This window comes from Pinus tabuliformis, chromosome 7 (genome assembly GCF_031772625.1).
Source record: "Pinus tabuliformis cultivar Carrire ecotype Pingquan chromosome 7, CPIR1, whole genome shotgun sequence".
NCBI lineage: Eukaryota > Viridiplantae > Streptophyta > Pinopsida > Pinales > Pinaceae > Pinus > Pinus tabuliformis.
In genome coordinates, this window is record NC_142293.1 from 595,702,110 (window position 1) to 595,717,647 (window position 15,538).

Here is a 15,538-nt window from a genome sequence, read left to right on the forward strand (position 1 = left end):
GACTCATGATGATGAATCATGAGATACATTTATTATCCATTTGATGTGATATTATATCAGCCTGTCAGGAGTTAGGACTCAGAACAAATATCTGCATTCAGTATTGATGTGTGATGTATCACTTGACATATTATACATCTCGTATATCAGTCTTATTTTCATATTTATGTGGCAATGTCTTTGTTTGATGTTGTTGTCGCTTTAGATGTTCGACATTGTCGTTACTTTAGATGATAAAAAAAAGGAAAGAAAGAATATTTTTGGTTTGCTCATATTTTCCCCAACATTGCCAGTAAGTTATCCTCTGAACCCTCAGCAACATATTTTCCAACACAATAAAAGTAACAATGATAAAATTAATCACTTGATATGTATGAAGTTAAGGATGGAAATAAACTAATCAAGCAATTGCTAGTAGCAGATGAATTCTCAGACACATGTAAAGAATACCTCTTAACATCAGTCCAGTGAAGGTTGAAATGCTCTCCAACTCGCAAACGGCGAAATGAATCAGTTCCTCTTTGCCTGTAACATAAATCTCGGCTGCAGGCATTGCTTATTACGTATCTGCGAAGGCAACACATTATCAATATGTCTTAAAAGTTCATTAAATAGCAGTAAACTATCATCTTAAAAGAAATTATAATAAGATCATTATTATGCAAATTTTATTAATTCAAACATGCTTCCAGCTTCTGCATACATATTGAAATGCCACAGACCACAATCACATAGGCCTTACAAAATGAAGCTATCAGAACAAGTCACTACTATGGCAATCAATCAGCAAACCATGCAAAAACAAAATGCAAAAATCATGTCACTGAAAATCAGAAAGATATTCAAGCTAGACAATGCAGAAACAAGTGCTAGGGAGACATCTCCAAATCTGATGACAGAGCTGCATTCACCAAAGATTCTTGAACACTGGAGCTCTGTTGCAAATGCACACTAATTGCAAATCAACAACTATATTTAACAGAAAAATTAAGTACAATCAGATATCTCAACTTCAGGTCTTGATGGAAAATAACCAAACCATGCCTTCATCAAAGATTGCTTGAACAGTGGAGCTCTACTAGAAATGCACACTAATTGCAAGGAAAATAACTACTCAATAAAGACAGGCATTGCAACTTCACACATTGAACAAAGTTAGACAAAATGTTCAATTAAGTTCGATATTCCATTTCCTGAAACTCAATTCATGGTGTTATCACCAAGAACTTCCCCACTGCAAAAGCAAACTGGAGTCTGGATAGCACTAGAAATCAAATCACTGTCACCTCACTTGACTTCTCTCCCTTTAAAATTAGTGCTTGTTAACTTCATGGTCGTATACCTAAGTGATCTAAGGTATTATCTGCAAGTCAATAAATGATTGGAAGTACTTCTAAACCAATAAAAGATTGTTGTTCTGTTTGTAACCTGGGATTTTTATTTGAAGAAACACGAGCTGGAAATCACTTTAACTGTCCTAAAAGGAATGAAAAATGATATAGAAATTAGTGCCATGTTGGACACACAACCCAATCCAAATCCAAAATAAAAAGTCCCAAATTAAAATGCAAAACAAAAGCTGGTACAGGAGGCTGTTAATGCTGTTTTTTTATTACTAAATGCAATTAAATATTCTTTTCAAATTATTATTTAGTGTTTTTATACTTTTTAATGCACTCAAAATGAGAAAGAAGTATAGTTCACCTCTCTCTTTACATAAAAATCAATAAAACAAGAAGCTAATCCTGCTATAAATTGATAAAACCAAAATAAATATGCCAAGTCTATATATGTCTTATATGCCTAAGATGCAGGAAAATCGCACAATGGTAGATGTTGTCCCCCAGGTTGTCCCTACTCTCACAAGGATGAATGACGAGGCATATTGTGCAGTAAGTTAGTAACACCTTCATATGCCCCATGGCTTTCAATCTAGTGCTCAGCCCAGGGTGGGTATGCTCAATGCTCTTAAAGATTTGTTCTTGTCTATACTCTGAGTGCAAGTTTCATCCATGAATCTCAAACTAGAGTTATTGCAAGGGTAGAATGGTACATAGGCATTGCCTCTGGAATTTATTAAGAAGAAAATATAAAGATTTGAGTTATAATTTTTGGGGTGACCACTGACCAGGAAGCCAAGCACCACAAAGAACTCAATAGATTTTAGCCCATAGAAAACATCACTAAACCATAGCCACCATAATCAGCTCCTACATGACAAATAACTCAGGGAAAAGACAAATGAACAAATATGAGCTTAAAAGGAGGCCAATCCTAAAACACACATACATTAGCCAGAGGACCAAATGGGAAAGGTAGGCATTGAGCAAAATGTGAGACAAGAAACAGAAATGGAAAATGGGAATAACTCACGAGTTTTATTTAATTCATCAATGGGAAAATGGCTTATTCATGATTACACAGACAAATCCACCAGGTAGTTTTATACAATACAGGTACTTCTAGGCAATGTTGATGACATCAGCATCAGGATAAAATCATCAAGGGTTTGGAAAAGCAAAAATTGTAAAGATTGGGAAAATATCAATAAAAGTCTGCAAACAGAGGAAAAAATTTCAAATACAAAAATTCAAAAAAAAATCAAAAAATTCACTTAAATTGCAAGTTGTCTGCATCCCAATGATTTTCCATTGACTGGTGATTTTTTTTGCACAATTTACGATAAAATTGCAATTTTTTCTCGCTTGAAAAAACTGCCAAATTTTCAGTTGCAACAATCAGCTAGAATAAAATTTCATAATCTCCCTATTCTTTGTTGATAAAATCACAATGTTTGCAACACTGTTTCTAGAGCGGGTACTATAAAATCTCAAGCCCAGAACTACAACACGAAAGTGACTATAAATTCTCAGTACCGAGCCTAATTCCCTCCCTTCCCAGGGTCTATTACTAAGATAATACTTTCAAAGTGAAACAGAATAAAAGAAGAGAAAGAGAAACAGGAGAATAGTTGCTTCCACAACAAGAGTGGTGCTCCTAACAGATTTTTGGTTTATGATAGCTTCTTTTTACTCTTTCGCCCCCTTTAGCAATTGATTTGAACCTACGACTCTTTGTTATGAAAAAAATCCCTTGTATAATAGATGACTAGGACCACTACTTGAGCCCCAAAAAGATGTTTACAATACTTTTCTCCTCCACCAATGAGATTGATTGGTTTTTGCTTTTGTCAAATTTACTTAGAGTAGAAGCTGCTTAAGCCTTTTCCAAATTTGTAGCCAAATTTGGGGCTAACTTGGTGCTACCACATATTTCTTCTTTTTTATTGTAGCAGCATTCTTCGCAACCCATCACAAGTTTTGGTTCACTGGCTGCCACAATATACTTGACTATAGTATTCAGGCAATATTTCAGTTTGAAAAAAATCATACATAGAGATAAATAGGGGAATATTTAATTAAAAACCATATAACTCACTATTAAAACTTGTAAATTTCAACAAAATATTACCACTTTAATCATATTTTATGTAAAGAAAAGAGGTGAATTTTTAAAGGTAAAATAGCCAATTGGCCATGTTGCCCTCATTTCAATAAGGGCACCTATAACCATTTTTTCTTGGGAAATACCATTGTAATTCCATATAATTCGAGTCAAAAGCCTTCTGGGCCATGTGCTATTATGTGTTATGGTATCCTAGGCCTATTATGGTCAAGAATACCAGGTCCTTTTAGACTCCACTCTTAGGTTCTTTCGTCCTAGATAGGATTGGAGAGCTTAGGATGGATCTACTTGGACACATGGTCTAGAGGAACCATTGGTTTTGTAATGGTGATGGCATTATGTAGGGGCAATCCAACCCATGTCTTGAACGCACCTGTCTTATCCACATGGTCATGTATCATAGAGTCAGTATGCATTCTTTCACCTTGGTGCATTATTCATTTCACAATTCTCAACATGACAGTCTCACAGTTCACATCTCATGTTTCCCAAGGCAGTTCACAAATCCCAATGCAGAATGTCCCAAGGTCAAAAAGTCAACAAAGGTTCAAAATGCTCAGAATAATGTGTACTTTGACATACCACAAACAAATTTTCTCAAAAACTAAAGGCATCGAGCCAATATTCCAAGTCAAAGGTGGTCATACTCTCTTTTCTGGCACATGCAAGCTAAATTGGGCAAATTGAGGTCCAGACTTGATATGATGGGACAAGTCTTACGCCAAAAGTTATGTAAAATAGACAAAATGCATGTACCAAATCGAGCAAAGCATTGAAGATCTAACATATGGCTCATCCAATCAAGGGGTCAGCCCAAGTGTATGAAGCCTATTTAGTTGTTTGAGCAGTCAAAACTATCTGTTGGGGCTAAGTGCTGAAAATGGTATATCACTCAAAGAAAGTTAAGTTTCCAAAGAAAAAGGATCAAGTGCAATGCAACTCAAGTCTAATGGACCAAGTCGACCTCCTTTACTAGTCATTATCTTCCCCAAGTGGACATTGAGGATGTAAAGGTAAAGAAAGTGAACGTTGGACCTCAAGTGGATGCTAGGTCCAAGTGGATGCTAAAGTAGCTGTTAGGGATTGAGTAAACCCTCGAGTCAAGCAAATTGAACCTCCTCCAAGCAAAGCAACTAAAAACAAATCAAATTGACCCTTACATTCTATTCATTTTACTTAATGAAGCAAGTCAAAGCCCTCGTGTGGGAAATTTTCTCATGTAAAAAATATTTTCCCATGCATTGACTTAGCCTTTCAGTTGTGGATGACAAGTCAAATCAATATTTTTAGGAAAGGGTTTCAAACTAGCCATTACAAGAAAATTTATATAATGTTTGTCCCTCCTCCCATTTGGTTGATATTAAATTGTGAGAATATAGTGCCATAATAAGAACCTTATTTTTTGTGTAAACAATTATCTCGTGAATTAATTCCTTCTTCTTGGCCATTGTAAATATTGTGCTCCGTAATATTTTTGCAAGTATACCAAATCACACAAAGCTCTTTGTTCGATCCATTGAGGGGCTACATCGTCACTTGAAAGAGGAGGCTAGGGCACTAGTCCTCACTCTCTCTTTGCTGAATTGTGGTTATCAGAATCTAATTCTTGGACTATCCCTTATCTAGGGTTCCTTCATCAAGACAAGATCTGTCCCATTACCACAATTGAATCATTGATCCATTGCTCAAAGGTATTTCAAGAGGAAATCGCTCCAATATGGATTTGGGGACTACTAAATCATCTTAGACTAGAGTGAGAGTGACTGGTCTCTCGAATCCAAACTCATCTCTTAGTCTAAAACACAAATTTGATCTGGAAGGAGTTGTGATCACAATCCGACACCAAAAAGGGTAATTTGCAAGACTAAGGTAAGCCTCACCACAGCAACCACATGATTTTAAAATTCCAAAACTTTTTCAAATATTTTGTTATTATAAAGTATAAAAATACAAAAAAAAATTCACTAGCTTCAGCTTCAAATCCTTATTTCCAGCTAGTTCATCGCTTAGGTTGTGTTTAAATCTTATCTATTTGGCCCAAGGAAGATACGATTCTTCTTTTGTTGAGTAGGAAAATTGATCTAAAACAAATTTCAAGGGTTGTCCAAGCATTTTCAAATATATCATATAATTTACAGCAACAAAATTCAAGTGTTAAATGAAACCCTCATACAAGGGTTTGATCCTAAAGGTATGTACTTGTAAACAAGTTTTTTCTTGTGAGAGGCCATAAGCTCAAATCTAGAGGGGGCTAGAGCATGTACAGCTCTGTAGAGTTTAGCATTCAAATTTTTGTGCAAAGGTGGGTCTCTTCTCCCGCAACAAGGGGGTCTCATACACCAATTTGGTGTTTGTCTTGGCCGTGAGTTCAAAATTAGATTATTATGATTTATTTTACTTCAGGGTAACTAATACATCATTACCAGAAGTGATAAACACCTTCCAGCTTGCTGGAAATTAAATTTTTTCATAAACATTACATATGGGTTTTCACCCCACGGACATTTCACCCCTTCAGTGAATAAACATTTTCCTGACTACATAATCCTTCAATTTACTCAGTTAAGTGTTGAGCTATTTCATAGATATTCATTTATTCCACTGACATTACCATCCCTAGATCCAACACTTAGGAGTGTTTGTCACTTCTAGGTGACCCCTAAAGGGGGTTTAGCTTGTTGTTTTCTTTGTTTTTCGGCAATTTTCGAGATCTTAAGTTGCAAAACAGAAAATTGATTAGTCACCTCGAGCCATTTAACAAGGCATATAGCGAGGTACTCATCTCCAAATTAGTAATAACAAAACTTTGTGCTATTTCTAGGCTTATTTTTGCAATTAGACTGTTATTATTTTTGCTGGTCTGCAATTTTTATACAGTCAAATTTTTGTTTCCAAATCAGCAAGATCTTCAAAAATTAAAATGAACTCTAGACTCCATCACCAAAGGGATATTGTTAGGCATGGGTCCATTAACCTGTGTTGGAGTGGGTTTGGTATAGGTAAGCTTCCCTTGGCTTTGTCAAAGTTGGACTAAAGACTGGAGACTCGTGTCGAGGTGACAGTGAACACTTCTCTTGTGTGCCACCTCCTTCGCATCATGAGGGCCTTAACAAGACCTGCTAGTTTGGGTCATAACCATAGTTTTGAAAACTAGAACCAGTAACTGGCCTGGTCCACCTATCAAAGCGATTTTTGAACCAAAATCAGAAAAACCAGACTAGTCAAATCTCAACGAACCGATCCTTTAAAAAAATACATGAAATAATTAATTTTTAATGAAATAAAAAAAATTGAGGTTTTAAACCATGATTCCAAACCATTACAAACAAAATATGCAAAGTTTGCTCATCTATATACCATGTAAGAGTGAATATATCAAAATGGCACTGAGTGCAATACATGTTAGCAACAAAATACATAATCAATGAGGCTCTAAATGGCCTCTAGGGTCCAAAAACAATGCAACAAGCTACTTGGCCACTGGCTTACTACAAGTCTACATATCAATGATCAACATTATCACTCCTCATCAAACTCATCACCACTACTACACATGGGATCATCAACAAGAGCTACATAATGTCATAAACATCATTTGGCTCAGAGTCTGAGGACTCCTCAAACTCCTTTGCAACCTCAGAAATAGTAATAGTAGCAAAAAAACTAGACCTAGCAAAAACACAAGTTTGTTGAGTTGCACGACAAGTGCTTCCCATTTGTTGTTTTCTTTTTCTTGATTCAGCTACAGGTTCTAGTTCCACTAGAACTGTTACCCGCCAAAGGTGGGTGACCCCATAGCAGAATTTTTCTCTGTGGTATCTCTTCATTTGGCAGCCAACAGCCCCTGACAGCCACCAATGTAGCCAAAATATTGTGCCATTTGACCTCCGCTCCCTGCGTCAGTCATATGTCCCCTCACCCATCTGTCAAGAGCGTACATTAGAAGGTGTCAATCCAACCCAAAAGGTATGTTTTGCATTGTGCAATCAAGTGCTTATGCTTGTTTTTCTTGGGCATTTTGGGCATGGATTATTTGGTGACATGGAAGAAGGAAGGGTTTTGACTGTGGTTTTGTTCCCTCACCTTAAATGGGGGTTAATCCTCAATCCTAGTCCCGTGGGATCTCCCCTATTGAACTATTGTTTGGGAAAACGTTTTCTTGTTCCACATTTTTCAGTCCCCTCTGCACATTACAAGCCTATTTCATCATTTTCCTTCTCTGGGTCCACATGCCCACTAGGCTCACAAGGCACTGGCACACCCCCTCCCCTTGTCCACATGTCTGGTTCGAGGCCTAGAAATGTTGCCCGAAGGTTGATGCAACTAAAGGAAAGTTAAAAGCATATCATGACCACAAGCAAGAAACAAAGAAAAAGAGTACTATAAAAGCCAAAAGATGGTCGGGACATTTAATATAGCATGCAGGCAAAAGCCAAACATGAGCTCTACCCCTTATCTTTATGGCCATCACCCTAGTTCCTAGGGCCCCATGAGTGCCCCCACGTCATTAAGGAACCCATACACATCCCAACCTCTAGTGGGCAATGAATTGCCCCACATTAAGGGAGTAATAACTACTTCACATCATACACGACATGCTCTATTTTCCCGGAGCCCTGAGCAGTAACACAAAGAAAAATCAAGAAAAGGAAAAAGACAAATAAAGAGGGGTGGAAAAACAAAGGTTAAGGTAACTCATGTATCCATGATTACTCTCTCCTACATCTATATACCCAATATGTGGACATCCCTCATCATTGCCATCCTTGAACCCATGGCATTTGGTCTTGAGACCCTCGTGTCCTGATCCATTCATCAACATTCATATGACAACTATCAATTGAAGGACGTATGAGGGACCTGTCTTTCCCCTTAGGGGCTGGGAACACCTAATCGGGTTGTTTATTAGCCACTCCTACCTAGGGAGGTAACATTATTACGAGTTTAAAGCCCCAAATTGTGAAGGGAATCCCAATATGAAGTCTCAATGTGCCCTTGATTAACAAGCTTGATTCACTTAGATGCACTAATGAATTATTGTACATGATGGTGAGAAGCAACATTGGACATTATATGTAATTCCCAAGTGGTTTCATCATGGCCTGGGAAACTTAATTGTGGCCCAATCCCACCACAGGATCATATTGACACCCCCGGGTGAAGCATTGGGAGCCATGGGACTCCCATCATGTGCAGAGCATCATTCCACGCCATGGGCACCGTCAGCACCCTCAGCAATTTTCTCATTGCCCCACCTTATTTACGAGATGATGCACTTCGAACAGTGTGCCCCGAGTTGAGAAACAAAGCGCAATGTAGTTTAACACTGAATTCCTCTTCTTGATAATTACTTGTGAATATTATATGTCTTCTTATTACTCTGTATGTCTTCTTCATCAAGCAATTATACAAATGTTCAAAACATAAAGATCACAATGAGACAAGAGACACCAAAAATTAGGCCAGAGGCCACGGCAAAACCCATAAGGGGAAAACCCAACAATCTTTCTCTTATAGAATCAGATCAAAACAAGACCAAGATCAAACTGCCACAAAGATATCGAGTCAAATCCTCTTCCAAGTCTCCTCCAAAAGTCAAAGTCAACGCTGCTCAGACTTCTTCAAAATCTGGTCAAACTCAGAATTTTGTTTCTGCAACAGAGGCTGAATTTTGGCCTACAATAACCTATGAAAATTCAGCCATGTTCCATACAATTTTTTTCACATGTGCTAGCTCCAGTGGCGTAGAAACATTGATTTTTTTTGTGTCATGACTTCCTTCTCTCTCCTTTAACTTCGGCCTTCTTTCTTCTTTGTTAGGTGCAGAAGATAGTATATGATGTGATCAATGAATGAGCTCTCCAAGAGGTCGAACTGCCTCATATATATAGTTATCCAAAAGGGTTGAATAGGTGCCATTAGGCCGACTTGTCCAAGGAGGGTCGACTTGGTCATCTTGTGAGCTTATGACTCAAAAATAAAATTCAAATTATTTTTCTTACAAATGTCCAAATGGGACATGACTCAAATAAATTTTTCTTTTTTTTTTTTACTCTAAGCATGAAGAACATGCTTTGGCAAAATATAAATATAGTAAATACATCAATGATAAATTTATATTATGAAGACCAAATCTAGTTACAATTTCAACACTCCCTCTAAATTAGGGAGGTATTCATAATGAATCAATAGGATGATCTCAAGTTGAAATATTCATATAAGAAAGGATTTAGATTGATAAGCATCGTTATAAACATCGACATGACCAGCAATGTCAAACTACCAAGGCCTTGACAAGTAAGCTCTATCTCTCCACTAGATCAGAGCACAATGTTGGGAGGCATCCAATAGGACACCACAACTGCCTCTCTGAGGCACATACTCCACCTAAGTTCACCAAAGTGTGTCCTCCAGAGGACCATTTCCTAATCTGTTGTCACAATGCTTGACACAAGGAAATGTCAGTCCACTGGACCATTCTTATACCAAATCAATGTACTTGACTTACGACTGTTAGTCCTAGTCACAGTACATGTCTCAAGAATGTTGGTCCATGATGCTTATCCAATCTACCATTCTCCCTATCTGTGTTCATGTCCTAGACAGTTATTAGTCCTGGCCATAGTACATGATAAATGGAGAACAAGGTCTCCATCCTCACTCCCTCTCAATTTGGGAGGAGATATCCACAATCCCAAGCTTGTCTTGAAAATACTCATGCTTTCCCTTAGGAAGGGACTGCATTAATACTTATTCATAATGTGCTTTGACCTCACATGAGAGACTTGATTCTCTGACAACTTTATGCAGCTTTGATTATCACAACATATTATGGTTGAATCTAATACTCCTTTAAACAAATCAGTAAGCAATCTATGGAGCCAATCTGCTTCACAACTAACTTCGCTGGCTGCCATATATTCAGCTTCAGCAACACTTAGTGCAACCGAATCCATTTTCTGCTCACCCAAGAAACTATAGCGAATCCCAAACAAAAACAACGACCAATAGTACTTTTCCCATCATCAGCACTACCTGCCCAATCATAATCAGTATAACCTAGTAATCAAATCTCATTTCCTGCAACATATCTCAAACAATGATGTAAGGCTCTACGAAGATATCTCAAGATGTATTTCACTACTATCCAATGATCATCTTTGGGCTCCATCTAAAACTGACTTTGAGTAGTGGGACTAATGGTTAAGAGCATGTGTTTCCTCCTAAGAAGTCACAGGTTCAAAACTAGAGCGGGCAGAGTATGTATGCCTTCGTAGAATTAGTAATCAAATCATTGTGCGGAGGTGGGTCCCTTGTCCCACAAACAAGGGGGTTTCATACACCAATGTGGTGTCTGGCTTGGTCGTGACCTTAAAATTGGATAATAATAATAATAATAATATATGTTCGGGTGTTCACTAAATACATCAGAGAACCAATCAGTTGTTGATATGACGAAGGATTATGAATCTAAACTTCCTAGCTTCTTCAAATTGGTGATCATTGGTGTTGTCGTAGGTTTACAATCCATCATCCCAATTTTTTGTAGAATCTTGATCACATATTTTCCTTGACCAAGAAAGATTTCGTCGGGTTTCTGCCAAACTTCAAGGCCCAATTAATAGTGCATTAATTCAAGATTGTTCATGTCAAATTCAGTTGCTAGTTCCTTCTTGCATTGACGAATAAGACGCTCCACACCTGTTATTAATAAGTCATCCGCATATAGAAATATGATCATTGGTTCATTCGTTACTACCTTGATCTAGAGATTAGGATCTGCAGTACTTTTGATGAAAACAAGCCTCTTATTAAATAGGCATCCATATGAGCATAACATGCTCTAGGGGCATGTTTTAAGCCATATAGAGCTTTCTGTAATCTACAGACATGGGATTCCTTCCAATGGACTTCAAATCCTTATGGTTGTTCAATGTAAACTTCTTTGTAAATTGTGCCATTGAGAAAAGCGGCATTCACATCCATTTGATGTATATTCCATCCCATAGAAGTGCAATAGAGATAAGAGTTCTAATTGCCACAAATCTTGCCTTATATTTGTCGATGCTCCCATCAGTTGCATGCTTAATCTTATAAACCCACTTGGAAGTCACAACAGATTTGTCCTTTGGTCTAGGAACAATTTCCCAAACATCATTCTTCAATATTGATTGATATTCTATACGTGTTGTTCAACAGCCTTTTTTTTCATAAGTAGAAGGTTTTGATTCAATGAGTTTAGTCATAAATGTTGCATAACTAGAGTACCTTTTAGGTCTCTTGCTTTCTCTTAATGTTCCTCTTGCGGTTGCATGTCCTTCAACTTCTTGCAAGGTTGTTCTAAGCCAAGTAGGTCCCTTTCCGATTTTTGGAATGATGACAAGTTCTACAGGTTTGCTTGGTCCTTTCGATTCTTCATGATGATCAACTGAGGGTTATAGAGAATTGATTTGACTTGAACTATCTTCATTGGGAAAGACAAGTCCTTCATCAGAGTAAATGTGGATATATTCGAACTTCTTGTATGTAATGCTTTCGTCAAATGTGACATTTTTGCCTACTTCAATACGACGTTGTTCTTTGATGTAGATTTTGTATGCTTTAGATGAGTGGTTATTGCCAACAAAAGTTCCATTCATGCCTGCAAGATCCAACTTCTTTCTCTTGTCCTTGGAAAGATGAATGTAGACTGGACATCCAAAGATTCTGGGGTGATCAACATTAGGCTTCCTTCAAGTAAAGCTTCTTCTGGAGTTATGTCACCAAGAATTATGTGAGGGCTTCCACTTTGAATGTATACCGCGGTCATGGAAGCTTTTGCCCATAGGAATTTGGGAAGATCTTGATCATGTATCATGGCTCTTACACATTCTTCGATAGATTGATTCTTCCTTTCAGCTACACCATTTTGTTGAGGATTATAGGGAACTATCAACTCCCTCTTAATCCCAGCTTCTTTGCAAAAGGCTACAAGTTCTTTAGATGTATATTCACCTCCATTATTAGATCTTAAGGTCTTGATCTTCTTTTCTATCATATTCTCAACTTCGAACTCTTGGAACTTGTTGAATACTTCATCTTTAGACTTCAAGAAAAAGATCCAAGTCTTTCTAAAATAGTCATCAATAAATGTTAAATAGTATAGATGACCACCAAGCGATTTTTCAAACATTGGGCCAAACACATCAAAAAGGATTAGGTCCAAGATTTCCTTGGATCTTGAGTCACTGCTAGGAAATCGCTTTTTCACATTTTTTCCAAGAGCACAATCTTTACAAACTCTTCATGTTCTTCTTTCAATTGGGGCACACCAATAACCATTTGACTCAAGAATGGAAATATCTTGAAACAGAGATGGCCCTATCTTCTATGCCAAAATTCACATGGGTTGATGTCAATGTTACTAAAGCATGAGGAGGAGGAGTTAGAAGTCTATACAACCTCTCCTCATGAATCCCAATAATTCTAGCACTGTCTATACTAAATCCCTTAGCCCAAACAACCACCTTGCCATTAATAAATGTTATTCCATCTCCTTTATCTTCTAAACAAGAAATAGAAAGTAAATTCTTTTTCAAACCTGGAACATAGAGGATATTGTTGAGATGAATATTCCCACCAGATTCCAACTCAATGGAGGTAGATCCAATGCCTTTAACTGGATAGTTATTTTTGTCTCCAAGTTCAACCTTGTGAGAAGGGCTTCCTTTTGATAGAGTGTTGACATGTCCACGTTCTCTTGTCATATACCTTGAAGCTCCACTATCAATTACCCATGTGTTGTCATCTTCAATTGAACTTGTGAGAGCAGAGTAGAGACTTCCATCCTGGACTTCCTTGGATAGTTTTGAAACAACATTGGTGATATATCCTTTGAATGATTCAAGGAGAATCCTTAGAGCCTCGAGACCTTCTTTCATGTACTTCGCCATTGGAAGAGGGAGAGAGAGAGTTACTACAAAGATGTCGCCAATTAAGAGTGCCAACAATCTGTGATCTTCAAGCTTCTTTCCTTCACCTTAGCTCTGAAACCATGTTGAGAAACCAAGTGCAATGCAATTTAACACTTAATTCCTCTTCTTGATAATTACTTGTGAATATTAGATGTCTTCTTATTACTTCTTATGTCTTCTTCATCAAGCAATTATACAAAAGTTCAAAACATAAAGATCACAATGAGACAAGAGACAACAAAAATTAGGCAAGAGGCCAGGAAAAACCCAACAATCTTTCTCTTATAGAATCAGATCAAAATGAGAGATATCCAAGACCAAGATCAAGACCAAACTACCACAAAGATACCAAGTCAAAACCTCCATGTCTCCTCCAAAAGTCAAAGTCAACATTGCTCAAACTTCTTCAAAATCTAGTCAAACTCAAAATTTCAATTCTGTAGCAGATGTCCAATTACGGCCTGCAATAACCTCAAAAAAATTCAGCCTTGTTCCACAAAAATTTCGTCACACGTGCGAGTTGCATTATGGTGGAAACTTTGATTTTTTTTTTGTGCATCTTGACTTCCCTCTCTCCCTTTGACTTTATGGAAATTTCGTCATACATGCAACACCTAGGGCAAGAGATTTTATAGATGAAATTTGAGTGCATGCCCACGAAAATGATATGACTTATAGTCAAGACCTACCTCTTGATGTTTAGGCTCTCAGGCCACCAAAAAGCTTCCTCCCTAAAATTTCACTCCAAGCCATAGTTTTAAAACCCGGACAGCTTGAACCGGAAACCAAATAGTTCATTGGCCGACTAGGTCAAACCAGCACAAAAACCCAATTTAGGCCGCCATTTCGCCCAAAAATCAGAAAAATCGACCCTAACCAGCCGGTTTATGGTCAAACCAGCGGGTTTCGTCCTAAACCAACTGGTTCATTGCTAAGGCCATGACAAACCCACACGACGTGTTTTAGGAAGGTTCTAGGGTGTTTTGGAGGCAAAATAAGGGTTGTTTCCCTCCAAAAACACCCTCTCCAAGCCTTTAAAAAGGAGCTTATCCCTCTCATTTCTCTCACACATCTCATTTGGAGTTTTTGTGAGTTTGATTGGGAGCTTGGAGAGTGTTGAGTTTTTGCTGGAGTAGTCATCTTAGAGGCTTGGAGTTGGAGTTGAAGTTGGAGCTATTTTGGAGATAGTTTAGAGTTATCAGTAGATTTGGCATCTTCAAGAGGAGGCTAAGGAAGCTAGTTTGCATTTCCAGGTAAGGATTTTCACTTGAAAAATTCTTCATTTCACTGTTGTCCATGTATTAATATTTTTTATGTGTTCTATGCTATCAAATCTCCAGTTTTAAACTTCTATGCTATCAAATTTTGTAGCCCACAAAGTGCATTTTTTTCTCTAAATTTAGCTTTGGTTTTCCATTTTTCCTAGCTGCAATTTTTTTTAAATGGCAGATTTCTTTGCAAATTTCAATTATTTCAAGCCAACAAGACTCCAAAAGCCAAGGACAATGCATGGGCTCATTGTGATTTGATTGATGGAAAAATGATATGCAAATTTTGCAATAAATCTATTGGAGGTGGCAGTATTCTTAGATTGAAACAACACTTGGCTGGGATAAGAGGCCAAGTAAAGCCATGTGAAGCACCAAATGAAGTGTTAGGTCCTATTAGGGCAGAATACCTTTCCAAGTTTGAGGAGAATAAGGCTAGAGAGAAGGCCATCCAAGATGAAATTGCAAGGAAGAGGGAATTATTAGAAGCCATGAAAAAAAGTGGGTATGATGATTATGAGATTCAAGACCACCCTTCTATCCCTTCCACCAATGACCCCTTTCACTATGTTCTTCCTTCTCTTGGCCAACAATCAAAAGGACAAAGAGAACAAACATCCAAAGTTATTTTTCATCCTCTGCCACCATTGCCTTTGCTAATCCCACTTCCTCCCAGCCAAGTCGTCAACCCACTTTGGATCAACATTGGCAAAAACAATGCAAAGAAACTTCTTATCAATACATTGTTGGACGGTCGTATGATGCAAATATCTCATTTAATGTTGCTCACTCACCTTATTACCAAGCTATGTGGGACTTTGTTATCGCTGCAAGAAAGGGCTTCAAAGGCCC

The 15,538-nt window shown here is 37.6% G+C and overlaps 1 protein-coding gene across 1 annotated transcript in view; it reads right to left on the reverse strand.

Annotated features, from left to right (window-relative positions):
• The window catches only part of LOC149248834 (uncharacterized), a 265,848-nt gene that overhangs the window by 190,896 nt on the left and 59,414 nt on the right, over nt 1-15,538 (reverse strand). The window contains exon 16 of the mRNA XM_089451173.1: nt 451-567. Coding sequence (XP_089307299.1) covers nt 451-567 — 117 coding nt within the window. The remainder of the gene's footprint in view (nt 1-450; nt 568-15,538) is intronic.